The 20,264-nt window shown below is 44.7% G+C and overlaps 1 gene segment (V, D, J or C); it reads left to right on the top strand.

The window, feature by feature from the left end:
• Positions 1-17,235: 17,235 nt before the first annotated feature.
• On the top strand, positions 17,236-17,783 carry LOC124098422 (immunoglobulin heavy variable 3-23-like). The segment is given in 2 exon segments: positions 17,236-17,341; positions 17,446-17,783. Coding segments are annotated over 2 exon segments (384 nt in total).
• The last annotated feature ends 2,481 nt before the right edge of the window (positions 17,784-20,264 follow it).

Below are 20,264 nucleotides of genomic sequence, written 5' to 3'. Positions count from 1 at the left end.
GCCTCAGGCTGCAGCTGAGAGCTGCCTCTGCTCCCAGGACTCTCCCCTGGCCCAGCACCTCCATCCTGTCCTCTCCTGGTGGAGACCAGAGGGCAGGACAGGTGAGGGGAGGAGCCCAGGGCAGATTCCCACCCACTGCTGTCCACAGGCATTGGCTGGACAGTCAGGAGGACAAGCAGGGCAGAGGGTGGGGAGGGCAGTGGGCACACAGCAGGAAGCCCCTCCCATCCCAAGACCTCGTTCCCTCCTCTCCTGCTCAGTCTATAGCCCCCCCCCCAAAATCTCACAGAGATGAAAGAGAAGAACTCGTCCTGAGAACAAAGGGGGCTCTTCTCCTGAATGTGGGGAACCCCATCCTCAGCCCTGAGCTCTGTTCAGTCATCACTGTGGGCTTCTCCTTAGGGCTGGGAGATAAACCTTGCATTCTGGGCAGGTTCCTGACACTCTTAGACCCTCACAGGTGCAGGGAGGAAGGACTTGGAGGAGGCAGGGCTGGGCTCAGGAGGGTGGGCTCCCTCTCTGAAAGTCTTCCAGCACCCCTGAAACCACCTGCTCTCCTCTTACAGGTAAAGCTCCACCTGGGTTCAAGACAGGGACACATCTCAGGAGCACAGAAGACTTTGGAACCCTGACCTCAGCCTCTCCAGATATCAGAAGAGCCTCACCCACATGCAAATTCCTCCTCCTGCTCTGGGTTCAAATGCCCTCTGGGCTGTGGGAGCTCCCAGCCCTCTGCTCAGACAGGGCTGAGGTCTCTGGGAAGGCAGGTGTGGTCTAGAAGATGAGGCTGCTAGGTCTTGTCTAGTGTCTGGTCACAGCCCTGCAAGGTGCGTGTCTCCAGTGTCAGACCTGGGTCCATTTGAAGGTTGTAACTGCGGGTGACTGACAGAGTGTGACTGTCCTTGTTTCCAGGTGTCCTGTGCCAGGTGCACCTGCAGGAGGCAGGACCTGGCCTGGTGAAGCCCTTGTGGACCCTGTCCCTCACCTGTGCTCTCTCTGGTTACTCCATCACCAGTGGTTGTGACTGGAGCTGGATCTGTCAGCCCCCAGGCAATGGGTTGGAGTGGATAGGATGCATAAGTTATTATGGAAGCACTAATTACAAACCATCCCTCAAGAGCCAAGTGTCCATCTCCAGAGACACATCTAAGAACCAGTTCTTCCTGCTGCTGAGCTCCCTGACCACCCAGGACACAGCCGCCTATTACTCTGCCAGAGACACAGTGAGGGGACATCCATGTGAGCCCAGACACAAACCTCCTGCAGGGTGCCCAGGGCCAGCAGGGGCCGCTCAGCACACAGGAGCTCAGGTGCCACCTTCAGAACAGCAGAGGAGAGTGGATGGTTTCTCTCCAGGTGATCAGCATCTCTCTGGATCTTATCATGGAGAATCTGGAGGTCTCTCCTCCCTCAGATCATCCCATGCTGTTCTCCTATGGAGTCAGGAGTGTCTTTCTCCACCTACCTCAGGTCAGAATTTTAAAAGCTTTCCTGGCTTCCTTCCTGAAGGGGTCTTGTCATCAGAGGTTGAAAAACCAGCCTCTACCTCAGAGCAAAGCCTGTCCAAGGAAGGGACATCACCTTTGTCCTTGGAAAAACCTACAGAGCACTCCTAAGCACATTCCCACCCTGCTAAGTTGTTTATCTACAAATAACAGGAAAGATCTGCTGTGCCAGGTGTCCCTGACTCAGGCTAGGTGGGGATCCATAGCAACCCCCTAGCAGCCACCAATGAGCATGAGACAGGGAAATACCTGGAAAGCCAGATGACCCTCCCACTAGTTTATGGTGGTTGATAACATGTTGGGAAACCATGTAGTTCAGCACATACACCCCTCTTGGCTTAAACCAATCAGTTCAAATGAATACCCCTTTTGTACTGACCAATCACCCCTACCCAACTTGTTCCCGCCAGTGAATGTGCTAATCATGTTTTAGAGTTTTTATTTGATTTTCCCATGGTGTGTGATGATTTGCTCAGAGATGCTATGATGTATGTGAAGTCCCTGCCTTCTCCAAAGAATGTATAAAACTGCTGCAAACCCTGGGCTCGGGGCCTCTCAGCATCACCAGTTGCTGTGTGTATGTGCGGAGGACCGAGCTAGCTCACAATAAACACCTCTTTGCTGCTTACATCGATCTTGGGTCTCCGGTGGTCTTTTGGGGGTACCGAATTCAAGCATAATATGGTGACAAGAGTTAACGCAACTAAGACAAAGGCCAGGGACTTATTTATCCCTGAAGGAACTTCCTCAATAGGCAGCTCCATGGGTCCCCTCAGGAGAGTTCCCGCAGGTCAGAGTCCCATTCTAAACTGGTTTTTCTGGTCTCTTCATAGGGGCCACAAAAATCTTAGCCTGGCATTTTGAAACATATTTAGCAGCTGGACTGTCACAGTTAAAAAATCTTCTGGGTCACCTCCAATAGTTGGAAGTGATTCTGTAAACTCTTTAAGTTTTTGGAGGTTTTTGTAGTTGTTGCTGTGAATATCTGGGGCTGAGAGACAAAAGCCAAGTTTCCTAGACAAAAGGTGTAAGGGTCCGGCGAAGCGTCGGAGAAAGAGACCACCAAGTGACCACTCATGCAATTGGCAGAAGGGGATTTATTGAGGATCCGATTCAGCGCGCTGAGGCTCCAGGCTCACCTAGGAAGGGAAAGCAGCCCAGAGCCCAGAGCAGAGGTCAAGCAGTGCTTAAGTACACTTTTTGGGGAGGGCGGGGATTTTACATACATCAGAACAAATCATCATGAGGTGCGGGAAAATTGAACAACTCCTAAACATGATTAGTTCATTCATTGGCGGGAACAGTTTGGACTGGGGTGATTGGTCACTCCTAAGAGGGGTACACATTCAAACTGATTGGTTTTAGGGCCTAAATGACTATGTGAAAAGTTACACAGAGTCCCAGGTTATTAGACAACCAGGGAGTCAGTGGGAATATTTACTGGGCAGTTCCAGTATTGTCCTAACAGCAACAGGGATTTCAGGTTTTGCAGGTAGCATAGAAATCTAACAATACCTAATCCTTTACATTTTAACTCAGACCTTGCAGCTTAGAAACTTTACAATACCCGGTCTTTTACCCTTTAACTTTTACGCTTTAACTTCAATTTCTTTTACCCTTACATTCCCCATTCCTTTTTCTGACTACTTTTAATCTTAAAAGTAATGCATCATGATTATTGATGGGTTTCACATTTCATGAGTTGTTTTGTGTTCCCTGGAATCATTTTCAGCATGGCCTCCATTTTAGATTTCACTCGGTATTAGACCCCGATTTATCTAACTAACTGACTACCTAACTTTAAATCTGGCTTCATCCCCCCCCCCTAATTTGGGAACTCCTTACTGCTGTAAGGAAGGCGGGAGAAGAGGATCTTTCTGGCTTCTTCAGGATGAAATGGGACGGTGTGGGGCAAGCAGTTTGGAGTCCCCCTTTAAAAATATCAGGTCTATCGAGTGGTCCATGATAAAAGTCCAATTGAGAAGTATTAGGCTTGAGGGCCATTTGAGGGATAGGTGATCTATAAGAGAAACAAGAATTCATTAGTACTGGAACCATATTGATGCAGCAATAAATGTCACAGCACAGGAATATGCCAATGAGTATAATGGCCAAGACAGAGACTAACAATGTTTTTCACCAGGAAGTACCAAGAACCAGGAGCTAAGATACTGTTTCCACGACAAAGTTGCTGAGGACATGGCTTCTATCTGAGCATGTAAATCTTTAAGGATATTTGTCACCTTGCCAGAAATGTCAGGGATGTAAACACAACAACTAACATTTAGGTTTACAGATGTTTTGTCCTTTAAGATATAGTCTAATAATTTAATGCCATCTGATCTTGCAAAATCCCTTTTACTAGTATGACCTCTGTGTCTAATAGAGAAACCTTTAATTCTGTTACTTAGGGCTGGATAACCATACTAGCAAACACCAAGCCTACCTGTGTAGGTTAGGAATAAAGGCCTTAAACTAAAAACTACTCTGGCAGTTCCTTTTGATGGTTATCAGGCATTCCTGTCTGAGAATCTCTTTTATAGCCTCCAGTTTACTTATTTTGGGGAGTTACATTTAATTATTATTATCATTTAAAATGCCCAGGAACAGCTGTGCTCAGGCTTTGACTGTCTTTGCTAAGTGTTTAAGATGAAGCAAGTCAAACTGACTTTTGTTTCTATCTATTGTTAACAGTCAGCTGAGTTGCCCTGGGAGTCCTCGGGGAACTTAAAGCAGCTTCTCAGTTCTGCTAGTGCCATTTGCGCCTGGATGGGTCTAGGCCTTGCTTGACCATGTGGCTTCCCTCGGAAGCATCAGGGATGTTTCCCTTTTCTGATGACCCTCCTCTTCACAGCAAATGCACCGATTGGCCTTCTGTCCTCCACTGGTCTCATTAATCTCCCTGCTCAGGAGGTTATGTGGCCTAGAGTTGCAGAGCCCTTTGGAGAAGTCCCCTATTCCCTGATTCAGACTGACTCAGAGGGCAAGAGCCAAATTTTTAATTTTAAAACTTAATCTTAAACATCCAGCAAATAAGTTAACAGCCTTCTATTAAGAGCACTGGGCTTTAATGTCTATCTCTCTATCCTGTAGGTGATAACTCCTTATCTTAAGTTGACCCAGGTTGTGAGTTCTTAAAGCAGTATCTCTTTAAAACGTTAACAGGCAATCCTTAAACTATCTATAAGCAAACTACAAAACAAAACTAACTAGGGTAAAAACATATTTAGCTTATATAAGAGCTGCCTTGAATTCTAGCAGGGTTATATATCATAATCCCCTGTTTGAGATCCTAGTAATCTTGGCAAAAACCTACTTTTGGACACAACTTTAACTGTACTGAAATCTGGCTTACTTTTTTCATAGTCACTTTCACATGTAGTGAGATGGGACAGAGCCTTATCTCAAGTAAGGCAGGGCTCTTTATAAATCTCAAGTACTATAGTTCTGAAGCTGATCATTTTATAAAGCCTACATAAATTGTTGTTCAAGTTTACATGAACATTAGCTAACATAATATAATATTACACCTAAAACATGAATTAAAGAAAGGCTGAAAGCTTTTAACCTTTTGTAGAAAAGTAGCAAAGTACTTTTGTGTTTTGCAATAAAACCTTCACACAGATTAGGCTCTCATTAATTTAAAAATACATTTAAATTGTATCTCAGTATAAAAAGTAACATAGAACTTCACATATCTTATTGATAACAGGTCCAGTTATAGAACACAAATGATATAAACAAATTTCCAACATGTTTTTTTTTTCTTTTAAGCCTAAAATTACCATACAACTTTAGAACACCAGCTTGATACAATGTTCTTTTGAAGCTTTTACCTTACATACTTGTATACCTGGAAGATATGAACACATTAATAGCACCATAATTAACCTTGCAAAAAGCTGTGTGCTTATATAGAACTAAGGGGGAGATGGTAGGGCTTAGATAAATGGCAGGCAACCCGTTTATTGGTAAGTTCTTCCAGATATCAGCTCCAGAGCCCAGGAATTAGTTCTCTTGAAGATGTTGGGGGTTCATCAGTCATAAGAGGCTGGTAGTACCTAAGCAGAAGCTGGTTGAAAGTTTAATTAGATACTTTCTGTAATTGGGTTTGGAAGAACTTTATTATGCAGAGTAAGAGAGCACAAGAAAAATATTGAAAAATAACACCATAGTTTAACCATATAACCAACTTACACAAACCTTTTTTATCACTTACTTAAACCCTCTTAATTACTTAATCACATAGACTCTCTTATCCAGAAACATATTTTCCCTCTATTAAATCCATATCTAGAACCTTTTAGTTTCTCTTTTCCATCTGTTAACCTCCTTCTGTTCACACTTTAAAACAATGTCTGTAAATTTCTGAATTTAGGCAGATTATTTCATAGACATCAACATTTTATTAGGGTCTTTTTGAACACCTAGAAAAACTTATAAGCTTAATTTTAAAGACATCTTTATTTTTATCAGTTTACCCAATTTAAATTGAACCGTTTGAATCACGTGAATCAAAGATATTTGGATCCATTTTTAAATTTTTTTTATGAGCGCTCCTCATCTGTCAATTGTCATATCACTGCAGGATATATGGACATACACACATACAGACATACCGACATACAACACATAACACAAGTGTAACACCCTTGTAGCTTTTTCAGGTGAAATCTCCATTGCAATGTTTCAAAAACTCCACTGATCAGAAAAACATTAACATTTTGTAGGACCAAAATCATGAGCTAAAAAAAAAAAAATACAGAATCTAAGAAAAAGCAAGAGTCCTAAAAAAGATGACTGGCCAGTAATTAGTAAATACCATATAATTTACTTTTTGGTTGGGGTCTAGTTTGAGTTCAGGTAAAAAGACACTTTTACTCTTTTTTTCCCTTGGATCTCAAATCTGTCCTCTATTGAGCCCCAGGCTTCTTCTATTTGCATATCAACTTAAGTCCTGGCTGAGGTCTGGAAGGAACTGGGAAAACTGGAATTCTGAGCAGAAACCTCATGCCTAAGGCATTTTAGCTATAAGTCATAATTTCCAGGTTTAACATGCAATTCTCAAAATTTTATATCTTTATATCTCTTTACATTAGAAAAACTTGCTCAAACAAAACTGAAAATAGGATCTTTTTTTCTGATAATATAAAGGAAATTCCCTCAGGATCATTAAGCTGTGTCCTTTGTTCTGAAGTTCCTAAAGTAGTACTAAGTTCTACCATGTATATCCAAAATTAAGCTTTAAAAATTCCCAAGACTGTTGCTAATTAATGTCATTTCAATAAGCCAGACCAACGTTTTAATTTAGCACCCCTTTTTTTTCCTGAATCTTACACACTGAGGGGAACAGATATCATATCATAATTTATTATCTTTGCCCAAGTTAATGCACTGGAATACCTAGTGAAATTTTTTGGGGCTACCCAGTTGAAAATTGAAACTATTTAATTTTTTTTATCCTAAGTATTTAAGTTTTCTAACATGAACTATCTGAAATCAGGCTAAACAATTGCTTAAACCCAACTTTTAACTGTAAGATAGTGCAATGCTTTAGAAACCCATTCAGATACCAGATTGATACAATAAAAAAATCATCTTTTAGATACACATTCAACCCAGATCATTTCCAAGAAACAATCCATAATATCAACACATTACTGCATCCATTGTTCTTTTTTTTTTTTTTTTTTGTAAACAGAGGTGGAGTAATCCTTAAAGTGCAGGTAAGGAATGAGGAAACTCCCCAAAGCAAAATGGCTCTGGCAGCTGCTGGGAGCCCCTTAGTTCCACCTTTTACTTATAGGATTAGTTCCTCTGGCTTGGTCTGACCCCAGGCACCAGGCATTTCTCACATCTCCTAACTTTTTAGTAGTCAGCTTCCCAAAAAAGTTCATCCTCTGCTTGCAATTGTTTCGAGTTTGATAAAAGTTTAAGCAAGATATCAAAGTTTTTAGACCCCAAGCATTTCCCTCTGCAGTGGGCGTGCTCAAGCCAACTATGGGAAGAAAAGAAAACACTGCTTCTCTAATCTCGCTTAACAAAGGGGGGTAAAGTTTACCACCCACTTTGGGCTGCATTTCCAAGCAATTTGGCTCCAGGAAGACCCGCTCGCTTCTTTGGCCCCGGGATTTGGTGACCTCTGCAGTGGGAAGGGGGGGCAATCTCCCGCCGACTCCACCTCCGACCCCACCTGCCTCGCTGTGGTGGAAATATGCCCAGTGGCAGCCGGTTGCCGACCCAGAGGAGGGGGAGGGGTCCCCTGCCAACCCTATCTCTGACCCCGCCCACCCCTCACACCCGCCGGAGCGTTTCCCCCCCCCTTCCGGAGAGGGGAGACGGCAACGGGGCGGAGAGGAGAGGACAGACGGGTGGAGGGGCCCGGAGGAACAGGGGCAGGAAAGATCCACCATACCGCCGAGTTGAATCCTCCGGGCGGACTGTGCGGACCCCACCCATGCAGGAAGAGATTCGCAGAGGTCCTGCCAGGTTAAAACACATGGCTGTTGATCTAGATGGCCACGTGGCCCGGCTGAAAGACAATATCTCTGACTTTGCGGATTAGAGGGAGTTACTCAAACAGAGACGATACAAACGTGACATGGACACACAGTAAACATTTAATACAAATTCAGAAGCAATGATTAAAGACAGACAGTGAATCCAATCTGAGAGAAAGAATTGCCGGCGAAACCAAATGGGTTGGCAGCAGAGTACAAACGAGGGCACTTTTGTCCCTCTACCAACTGGGGGCACTTTTGCCCCTCCCCGAATCCTCCAAGGCATCCCTTAAGAGGAGTGGCCTGTGGCATTAGGATACATCTGTCCACCACTGCCAGGGAGAACTTACGCTCTCCACTGGCGGCCACGCTGCCAACCCAACCAACCAATCCAAGCCAAAACCAAACCTGAACCAAAAAGCTCTGAGAACTTACGCTCTCCACCAAGCCAAAAACCAAAAAGCTCTAAGCGATCTCAAAGGAAAAACAAGAAGGAGAAGAAGGAGGAGAAGAAGAGGAGGAAGAAGAAGAGGAAGAGGAGCCTTACTTACCCTCTAAAGGAGTCCATTGGAGTCTCTTGCAGTTCCCGGCCAACGCACCAAATGTAAGGGTCCAGCAAAGCGTTGGAGAAAGAGACCACCAAGTGACCACTCATGCAATTGGCAGAAGGGGATTTATTGAGTATCCGATTCAGCGCGCTGAGGCTCCAGGCTCACCTAGGAAGGGAAAGCAGCCCAGAGCCCAGAGCAGAGGTCAAGCAGTGCTTAAGTACACTTTTTGGGGAGGGCGGGGATTTTACATAAATCAGAACAAATCATCATGAGGCACGGGAAAATTGAACAACAACTCCTAAACATGATTAGTTCATTCATTGGCGGGAACAGGTTGGACGGGGGTGATTGGTCACTCCTAAGAGGGGTACACATTCAAACTGATTGGTTTTAGGGCCTAAATGACTACGTGACAAGTTACACAGAGTCCCAGGTTACTAGACAACCAGGGAGTCAGTGGGAATATTTACTGGGCAGTTCCGGTATTGTCCTAACAGCAACAGGGATTTCAGGTTTTGCAGGTAGCATAGAAACCTAACAATACCTAATCCTTTACATTTTAACTCAGACCTTGCAGCTTAGAAACTTTACAATACCCTGTCTTTTACCCTTTAACTTTTACGCTTTAACTTCAATTTCTTTTACCCTTACAAAGGATAGTTTTACATATCTTAGAAACAATGAACCTAAAAGCTATCTAGTTCTAAGCTGCCCTCTGTAGGAACTGACTGTCTACTCTGCTGGCCACCTGGCCCAATTCCTAAATGAAGGCAATCTCCGCATGCTTTATGACCTTTGGCTTTTACTATTAACATCTGTTGTCAGCCCTTTCAATGCAAGATTTAGTCAGCATAGTTGAAAACCTTTTTAACCATTGTTTTTTAAATAGGTGTCAGGCCAGGTGGGATTAGGTTTCCCACAAGGAGGCTAACAGTCAAACAATGGGCAGAAATAAGAGGAAGGTGAGAGACAAGAATTTAACAAGGCAGTGAGTGTGACTGAGTCCAAAGGTGGTGTGTCACCAGTCCCTGTCTTGTCTCACTAGGGAAAAAGTTGGGGGAGGGGGGGGGAGTTACAAGCAAACTGAAATGGTGGTTAACCTAAACAAACAACATGGGAACACACCATAGCAAACAACAAATATGACAAACAAAAGCACAAGACAGCCACTCTCCTCCATATAATCCCAGCCTCCAGACCCTCCTCAGGATCCACTTATGGGAGCTCTGCTGGGTCTGGACCAAGGCCTCCTCAGGCTCAAGGTCACTTTAAACACTTGTGGGCTTTACAATCAAGCACCTGAAACACTTGGAAAGATTTGCAATCAAGTGCTGATACACCCACCAGACAGCCCCTGACACACTTCAAAAGATTTACTATCAGGCACTTGGAACCTCTAAGGCTTTACAATTAAGTCACAGATAGAGTGAATGAGGGACCTCCCAACACATGCACTTCTGTTGAAGCCAGAATTAGACAGGCAGTCAGTGTAGACAGGTAAATCGAGTCAGGTCGGTCAAGGATGCCAATTTTGAGCAATTCTGGGAAGATGGAGACTGTCCCCTGTGGGATCTTATAAAGAACCTGCCCCTGCTCCAACCTGTTGCCAAGGTAACATGTCCCAGGAATTGCCCCTCCCTCCAGGGAGCTCTAGGGTTGTTAATGTGTCCTTGGCTGCACCACCTGCCCTCCCCCCTTCAGCCCACCTGGTTCCCAACTTTTGGCTCTCCCACCCAGCACTCCTGGGCCTAATCATGTCCACAGGAAGAAGAAAGATAAGGGGGAAATACAGGAGAACAAAGGAATCCTAGGACATATAAAAGTGAAGAACACCTTGCTTATTGGGATACCAGGACACCAGCTAGGGCCCCCTTCTCCCTTGCGGGAGAAGTCTAGGTCACCCCTTTTTAAACAAACCCTGCTTCACATGCTTGCTTCCCTGTGCTTCTATAATGTTCAAACTTCAACCTGTGTGGGAGCAGTACTCCTCACAGATAACCTGCAGTATCACTATCCTCCTTCAAAGCCTCTGGATTTACAGATGTGCATCACACCAGAGCTTTCAAAGGAAGACTCAAATCAGTCACCACAAAATGTCCAGCACTTCACAGAGAGCTCCAAAACTAGAAGTGGGGTCACCTCTTGTTGCTTCAGAGGATCCAGGATTCCCTTGTATCCCAGAGCCACAACTTGACTCCAGGGATCATCTCACTGGGGCCTTCAAAATGTTCAAGTCAGATTGCAATAAATCCCTCAGTCAATCTTGAAGCAGGAGATGGAGCATTTGTTCACCAGTTGGAGGTACATATCCACCAGTGTGGGCCAAGGGGTAGGATTCAAGTCTACACCCTTTAACCCCATCCTGGGTTTTGAGTACACCTTTTATAGTCCAAAACCACATTAAAGCATAAGGGGTTGTTGTTATATTTCAAAACCATAAACAAACATCATGAGATCTAAAATCATAGGTAGAAAGAGAGTGGGCCAACACGTCCCCAGTTGGGCACAAGTTAAAGATTGGTTACCAGTGTCTACACACTCAATCTCTGACAGGGCACACTGTCCAAGAAAAACAGCAACCAAAGGAAGAACACTGTTACATTGTATAAGAATTGCCACTGTGTGTTGCCAAACATACTAAGCAACTGTTGATGGGGACAGAGGTGGGGCTTTCCTGGGAGAAGCATGTGTTACATGATGTGGAGTCTCAGGGCAAAGTGGAGTCTGTTTGGTCATTACCCATATAGCCTGACCATAACAATACAATATATAATTTTTTGTATTTTAGTGTTTAAGGGAACAAAAATTATATTTCCAGACTGTTGCCACAGATCCTTTGACTAATCCAAACCATTCCTAAAGGGAAACCCAAACTGCTTGCCCCACGTCACCCCCTGTCACCCAGAATCAGCCAAGGCAGTCACCCATTTCCCCTTACAGCAGTCAGGGTTCCATTTTCAGAGGGGGACTGATGTCAGGTGACAGTGGCAACAGGTCCTTCAGTGTAGGTGATGAGTGACTGGGTCAGAAAATGGGGGCTGACTCTGCAGGAGATAAAATGCTAACACCTCCAGGACACCTCCCCCCAAGCTGCTGCCAAGGTTCCCTGCCTCCAGGGACCTGCTCCTCCCTGCTTCGAGTTGTTAGTGCATAGCCCTGGGCAGCTCCCTTCCTGCTGCACCCCTGGGGAGCTCCTTTCCCACCCTGGATCCCTCCACCTTTTGTGTCACAGGGTCAGGTTGGGAGGAGGAAGGGATGAGAACAAAGGAAATCTAAACTCTATATAAGGGGCAGGACCCCCACTCTCTCAGGCACCAACTTGGACCCCTCCTCTGCACAGGACCCTCTGACCCTCTCTCTCTGTTCTATCTTTTAAATAAAACGTTTTGCTCTTGCAAAACAGTATATACTGCATCTGCATCCACAGGGCATTTTCTGAGTGCTTCAATTTCCACAATGATCTACTTCCTGTGTCCTCTGCCTCACTGAAACCTCAGGACTGGCTCAGGGGGATCACTCAGCAGTTTCCTGAGCCCTGGTGGATACTGTGGTCACTCTCCCTAAACATGACCTCCTTCATCTGCAGAGAGTCTGTATTAGAGTTTAAGCCTGCTTTTCTGAGTATAATATTTGAATGTATTTATGTAAATTAGATTTCAGGAATTTGTAGTTGAAGATTTTTTTTCTTTCATATCCAATTAATTTTATCTAAACAAATTACTTATTGCACTTTTAAGTTCCAAATATGAACATAAATAAAAACACATAGGCTCATATATAATTCAATAAATACATTTTTCTTTAAAAATTTTAAATATTGCTTTCCTGAAAGGAAATCAACAGTTTTAAATATCTCAACATATGGGATTAAAGAAAGAAGCTGCTAGTAGATAGACTACTCATAAATATTTTGCAAGTATATGCAATTTAATTTAGTATAAATTTTAAGCAAATTTCCATAGTAAATAAGTATTTGAGAATTGCAAACTTCCTAAAATCTCACAACAAACAAAAGTGCACAATTTAATAATTAGAAATCAATGAGATTTTTTAAAAAATATTTTATAAAAAGAAGAATTTTTAAAAATATGAACACATTAGTTGATATGTAAATGATTTTCTTTACATTCAGATAATTATGATGACTTAGGAAAAGAAATTGAAGATAAGATAAATGTGGTGAGATGTTTTTAAAGCTTTAGCTTCTCAGAGTTGCATAATCATTATATACAAATTCCAGCTCAGATAAATCTGCTGTGGTTCTTGTCAATCAGTTGCTCAACTACCTTGTCTCAGGGGTGGGGATTAGTGGGGGGGTAATAGACCCAACCTGATCTTTTCTTAAAATTGGGCATCTCGCCACAAAACCATGAAAAGATAATTTCGGCTTTACTATAAATTACTGCAAATTCTGAACCTGCTTGGAATGCCTGCCCGTGCATTGAACTCACCCATGCCTGGCTCTCTGACCAGATAGCAGCCCTCTCTGAAACTTAGTGACACCTCATAAATATTGGCCTTCCATGGCCAGACAACGACCCTCTCTGAGGCTCTAATGGTCCTCATAAATTCTGATGTTGGGGCCAGCAAAAAAAAAAAAAAATGTAAACTACCATTAGTGTGATGCTTGTCAGAGTTCTGTTATCTGTAACTCCCCTTTTGTGTAACTTTCTGGGCTATAAAGCTGGGCTGTAGGAAAGGTGGGGTGCTGTCTTGTTCCTGCCATTTTGGGAGGGAGAGGCAGCCCGGCCGGTCGAAATAATAAGCTTGTTTTAATTTGATTTTAATTGGAGTCAGTGGTCTTTTCTTGCGTCCTGGTCTAACAGGGGTGGGGGTGGGGGGGTAGAGATGTGGAATCAACACACAGACTCCAGGAGCTGGTGAGAGAATTTGCTGGAGACCCACCTCAGTTCATCGTCCAGTAGCTCAGTTTATTTTTGGAATGCATACAATGGATATAGGGTTTAAATGGGGCATGTCCATCAATCATACACAAGCAAGATAGTATCCATAAGCCAATCATCTTATGCCTAATGTAACCACAGTATGAATATGCTCTAAATATTGCTATCATCAGGAAGGGTCTTGTCCCTAGGGGAGGGGGTTTCTATGTTAAGAGTTTATGTTGAAGCTCCTAGTGATAGACCCAACCCGATTTTCTCTTAAAATTGGGAGCCATCTCACCACAAAGCCAGGAAAAGCTAATTTAAGCTTTATTATAAATTACTGCAAATTTTGAGCCTACTTGGAATGCCTGTCCATGCCTTGAACTCACCCATGCCTGGCTCTTCGACCAGATACCAGCCCTCTCTGAAATTTTAGTGAGGCCTCATAAATCTTGGCCTTCCCTGGCCAGATTATGACCCTCTCTGAGGCTCTAATGACCTTCATAAATTCTGATGCCAAGGCCAGCAAAAATGTTATGCTCATCAAAGTTTTGTTATCTGTAACCCCCCTTTGTATAACTTTCTGGGCTATAGGCTGGGCTGCAAGAAAGATGCAGGACTGTTTGTTTCCATGGTTTTTGTTGGGAGAGGCAGCCCGGCTGGTCAAAATAATAAGCTTGCTTTAATTTGATTTTAATTGGAGTCAGTGGTCTTTTCTTGTGTCCTGGTCTTAACACTAGCTATCAGTTTCCTGGCCTGGCAGCTTGGCAATGCTAACCACAAAGCTAAGGATGTGGTTTCACTGACGGCTCACTAGAGCAGAGCATCCCATCCTGCAGGCCTTCCTATCAGGCCTGAACGAGTGCAGATTCTTCAAGCACTCTGAGCTGCTCATAGCTGCTAGCTGCTAGCTGTAAATGGAAAGTTATTCCAACATAAACCAATTGGTTACTTACATGGGCAAATAATGGATTTCACAAATTTTTCCTTGGACTAGGCTACAGATTAGTTCACAGCCATACATGGAATAATAGTCCATTTCATTTGTTTTTATTTTATGCCATGTTGATCTCATCAGTAGTTTAGTGGATTCAATTACCCCAATTTGTCCTATGCATTATTAAATATAAACCCCAGGCATTCAGTGCTTCTCTATCTCAAAACCTAAAGCCATGGATATAATGAAAAATGCCTTCTTCAGCTATATTCAATAGCAGAATGAGCAATTATATGTTATATTTTTCTTTCACATGTAATGATATCTCATCAGCCATATCATTAAGAATGTCAGCATCTCTCTCCACCAAACAACAGCTGGTGATTCCAGCCGAATTTTCATATTTACACTAAACCTAGCTCTACTGAGGCAGAGGACAGCACCCTGACACAGGGGTGCCAGATGCCAAGTGCCATGATGGGTCCCAGGCTGTGCACACCCAGCTGTCCATCACCTGTCCCTCCTGGGTGTGGGGAGCCACCAGCTGCTCTGCCCCAGTCACTGTGAAGCACAGCCTGGCTGTGGGCCACAGGTGCCCTGTGAGCTGCAGAGCCCCAGGACAAGGCCCTCTCTGCACGTGGCCCTCACCACCCACCCTCACCCTCGCCCTCCCTGCACCTTCCCATCTCCAGGGCCACTGTCCTCTCTCTTTCCAGGACCTGATGCAGTAGCTTCCCCACATGAAGGATGGTGTGGTGATGGTCTCCCTCTGCCTTACATGTTTCAGCTAGGTCCATGTGCTCCTGGACATGCCAGGACGAACAGGATGCCATTCTTCTGTGCTAAATTGCAATCTTCCTGTATAGAATGCATATTTTCTACAAATGCATTAAGGGCCAATATGTGATCAAGAATAAGGCTCAACAGCCCTGGGAGAGGAGTAAGGACACATCTTGTGGACTGTGCATCCCAACAGCTGTGTGCACTGGGCAGAGGTCCTGTCCAGCATCACTCCCTACTACTCTAGGTTGCTCCTGAGGCTGAGGGTTCACAAGGAGAGAGCTGTGCTGCAGCAGGTTCTGGAGACCAGGGTACAAACACCCAGGTGTTGCTGCTGACCAGGGCTCCTGAGGCTGCAGCACCACATGGCAGGAGGCAGGAGGCAAACAGAGGCAGACGAGGCTGGACACCTGAGTGGTGCTAGGGTCCCACTGGGGCTCAGGGTGCCAGGAAGGCTCTACCAGCCCTAGACAGTCTCCCATTGAAGTGCCATTGATCCACACCTGGGGCACCACCAGTAAACCCCATCATCTGCTAGATTCCTAATTATCTGCATTGACAAAGATGTCATCAAATTTCACAAGGACACAGTTCAGCTGCGGTCTCCATGATACACAACAATAGTTAAAGGGAACTAAAATCTCCTCGTAATGGGAAGGTTCTCTCCTGGGTCTGAGAGAGCAGGAGATCACAGCTTTGCGACCTTAGTGACCAGCTGTGCTGCTGTGCCTCCCACAGTGACCTCTGTGACATGCCAGGGCATCTCCACCATGACCATGAAGGATACACAGGGCTGCCTCCACCAGGTGACCTTCCTTATCCTGTGATGGTCTGAACTGAAGGAGACCCACTGCACATCTGTGGTCAAACAAAGCCACCTTGGAGCTGACCCACCAGTGACAGGGACTCACTTGATTAACCCTCTTCAAGCCCAGGACATTGAGAGGAGGACCTGTCCTCTCCTGGTTGACCCTGTGTAACCCATGGCTTCTCCTGCACTAGCTCTGCCCCCAGAACCACAGGCCAGGGAACCCAATGTCTGATCACACTTGAGATCCTGCCCAGGTGATCAGACACCAAGCATCTGGTTGACCCTGAGGGACAGCATCAGTGACTCTGGGAAGAGCAGCCTGGGTTCCACTTGCTCTGCCAAAGCCAGATGTCCCTAGAGGTAGAGAGGCCCCAGAGACCAGGGAAGGCAGTACAGGAGCTTCACAGGTGGGCTGGGGAGGGCTGCACAGTGTCCATGCACTTTGTTCCAGGATGAAGGAGAAGCCCAAATCCAGTTGCTCTGCAGGGATGCTCCTGGCATCTGGGATGCTGTAGCTGCTGCAGACAGCGGGGACCTGCTGCCGCCTAGGGACACAGCACATGGGTCTGCAGAGCAGAGGGGAGAGGTGGACAAGATGAGCCCTCCACATCTGTGGTCCCAGCTGAAGGACTTTCCTCATCTGCAACATCACAGAATAAGTCTGAGAGGACGAGGGACCAGGGACCTGTGCTCCACACTGCCCTCAATGCTACCCTGGTGGGGACAATGGCACAGCTGTGCTCACACTCTTATGTATCAGTACAGCTGCTTCAAGTCAGCCAAAGATGCAGAGGGGAGTGGGAAGCCAGAGGCAGACCCAGTGATCTGAAAGTGTCCCAGAATTCTGAAGATGGACTGTCATCCACCAGGACCTTCATGGTCCTTAGATGGACACTGGGTGCAGCAAACCCACACTTTGTTTTTCATCCAAGAAGGGGCTCCAGTGACCCCACAAGCCTTGCCCAGTACTGTCCATGAGCTGCTTCATGGAGCAGAGGAATTGAAGGGAGAAGCACATGCTTAGATTCTGGGATATTCCTGCCACTTACATCTTCCTGGATAGCATGAACAACATGCTTAATACTGAGTTAATCTTTCATGAATAAAATGCCACCAATCATCTCGAACATGTTCAAGTTTGCTCCGAGCATAGATGTCTCTAAGGTCTCCACCCAGAGCTGCTATATAGCAGGAGGACATGCAAATAGGGCCTCCCTCTGCTCATGAAAACCAGCCCACCTGACCCTGCAGCTCTGCACAGGAGCCCAGCCCTGGACTCCCAGCTCAGCCCACTCAGTGATCAGGACTGAACACAGCTGCTCACCATGGAGAGTGTGCTCAGCTGGGTCTTCCTGGTGGCTGTTTTCAAAGGTAATTAATGGAGAACCAGAGATCCTGAGTGTGTGAGTGGACATGAGGGAGAGGGAGAGTGGATGAGTGACAGTGTCCTGACCAGGCTGCCTCTGTGTTTGCAGGTGTCCAGTGTGAGGTGCAGCTGGTGGAGTCTGGGGGAGGCCTGGTGCAGCCTGGGGGTTCCCTGCGACTCTCCTGTGCAGCGTCTGGATTCACTTTCAGTAGCTACTGGATGAACTGGGTCCGCCAGGCTCCAGGGAAGGGGCTGGAGTGGGTTGGCCAAATTTACCCAGGTAGTGGTAGCACCTACTACCCGGACTCTGTGAAGGGCCGATTCACCATCTCCACTGACAACTCCAAGAACACGCTGTACCTCCAAATGAGCAGTCTGAGAGTCGAGGACACAGCCATCTATTACTGTACCAAAGACACAGTGAAGGGACCTCAGTGTGAGCCCTGACACAAACCTCCCTGCAGGGCACCCATGGCCACTAGGGGGCGCTCAGCACACAGGGAGCTGAGGTCAGCCAGGAGCAGGTGCAAGAGAGGGTGGGGCTGGACTTCTGCATCTGGAGCCTCTCATGAACCAGCTTCCCAGGGGAGCTCTATGTACATATTTTCTGTACTGACCTGTGACTTCTCTGAAAGTAAACCTTTGGGTTTTTGTTACTTCCATTTTTATTAGCACATCAATATTGTAAATAATATTGCATTTCAATTTGACATAATTTAATAATTATGGAATAAAATTTCTTTCCCTTCACAACCTAACAGTTCCCTTTCCCTCCCCTACTCTTTACTCTCTCTACTTACCCTCTTCATTTTCCTTTTCATAACCATCTTTTTAGTGATCTGTTTACATTAGTGCTTCTTAGAGCACATAAGGGGAAATCCACTGTGGTGTCCTCATGCAGGTGCACAGGTGGTTGGTCAATTTCCTTCCACCTTCCCTCCCATCTCTGTCCCTCTTTCTCACCCTTGACCCCCTTCCTCTCCTCCCTCCTCCCTCTTCTGTTTCCTTGGTATTCCTCCCAGCACTTCTTCTCTGTTTTGGTCTGGAATTTGCATTTGAGAGTAAACAGTTGACATTTCACCCTCTGAATCTGGCTTAATAAACATGATAGTCTCCAGTTCCATCCATTGACCATTAAATGCCCTAATTTCCCTCTTCCTGTGGCTGAGTGAGACCCTCTTCTGTGTATACACCTCCTTCTCTTTATCCAATTATCTGTGATGGGCATCTGGGACATTACGTATATAGCTGTTTTCAGACCCTCTGGTATAAGCACTGATGTGGCTGTACAGCTGAGCTATGCTGGATTTAGTTCTTTGGGACAAACACTGAGGAGGGGAGAGCTGGGTCACATCGTGTCTCCATTCCTGGTCTTTCCTGAAATGTCCATTCTCATTTCTAGAATAGCAGCACTAATTCAAAGTCCCACCAACATTAAACCCGTGGATCTCTTTCCCACATCTTTGCCAACATTTGTTATTAGTTGTGTTCTTGATGATTGCCTTCTAATTGGTGTGAGATGAATTTTAAATGTAATTTGATTTGCATTTCCTGATTGCTAAGATTATTGAGCATGATTTCCTATATTTGTTGGCCACTATTATTTCCTATTCTGAGTAGTCTATTCAGTTCTGTTCCATTTATTTATTGGGTTATTTGTGTCTCATCATAAAGTGATTTGGGTTCTTTATATATACTGTATATTAGTGCCCTAACTGGGGAGCAGGTGGCAAAGATCTCCCTGAAATCCCTCTGTTACACTCCTGTTCCCATTGCTGTGCTGAAGCTTTTAATTTAATACTGTCCCACTTACTGATTCTTGATTTTGATTCTTGCACTTTAGTAACCTGGTAAATGAAGTTGGTGCCTGTGTCATACAGAGGCGGATTGGTGCAATGTTGGATTCTAGCCCTTGCAAATTTTCTAGTCTAATTCTTTGGTTTCTGATCAAATGTGTTGACTTTTGTGGGGTGAGAGACATGGAACTATTATATTCTTTCACAAATTTATATTCAGTTTTCCAAGCTCTATCTGTTGGACAGGCTATCATTTCTTCAACATGATTTTGGAAACATTGCTAAGTGTCAAAAACCCAAAAAACTGCACTTATGTTGGTTTGTCTCTGTATCTTCTCCTCTATCCCACTGGTCTTCATGTCTGCTTTGAAGCCAATACCATCCTGTATTTGATACAGTAAGTCTGTCAAGTAATCTTAGGTCAGATGTTGTCATATCCAGGTTCACTCTTCCTTCTTAAGATTGCTTTGGCTGTTGTAAGTTCTCCACCCAAATATTAGGACTCTCTTTTCTATTCCTTTTAAGAAGGTATTTGGTATTATTTGGAGATGTCATTGCATCTGTGTGACACTTGGGTTAGTTTGGCAACTTGACAATGTTCACTCTGACTGTACAAGAACATGGTGGGTCTTCCCATATCAAAGTTCTACAGTTTCTCTCTGGGGGTTTGCTGTTTCTATTGCAGAGATTTTTCACATCCTTGATTGTATTTTTCCAAGTATATTTAAGGTTATTTAAAAAGAGATCATTTTCCTGATTTCTTTATCAGCAGACATATTTTATTTTATTTTATTTTTAGTTGTAGGTGACATAATACCCTTAGTTTACTTATTTATTTTTAGGTGGTGCTGAGGATTGAACCTAGTGTCTCATGCATGCTAGGCAAGTGCTCAACCACTCAGCTACAACTCCAGCCCCAGTAGACCTATTTTAGTTGAATAATAAAGTGGTTTATTTATGTGTGTGTGATGTATTCAGCTACATTGCTAAAGTTGTTTACAGGATCTGGAAGCATTTTGATGGAGACGTTGGTTCTTCTAGAGAGTGGATCACATCACCAGCAGGTAGCATATTCAGACTTCTGTCCTTCATTCTTCTTTAACCTTTAATTTCCTTCTCTTGCTTAATTACA

Source organism: Marmota monax, unplaced genomic scaffold (assembly GCF_021218885.2).
Source record: "Marmota monax isolate L192 unplaced genomic scaffold, Marmota_monax_Labrador192_F-V1.1 WCK01_AAM20220418_F8-fsc00395, whole genome shotgun sequence".
Taxonomy (NCBI): domain Eukaryota; kingdom Metazoa; phylum Chordata; class Mammalia; order Rodentia; family Sciuridae; genus Marmota; species Marmota monax.
Note: the sequence above shows the minus strand (reverse complement) of the source record. Positions and strands in the feature narration are given on the sequence as shown.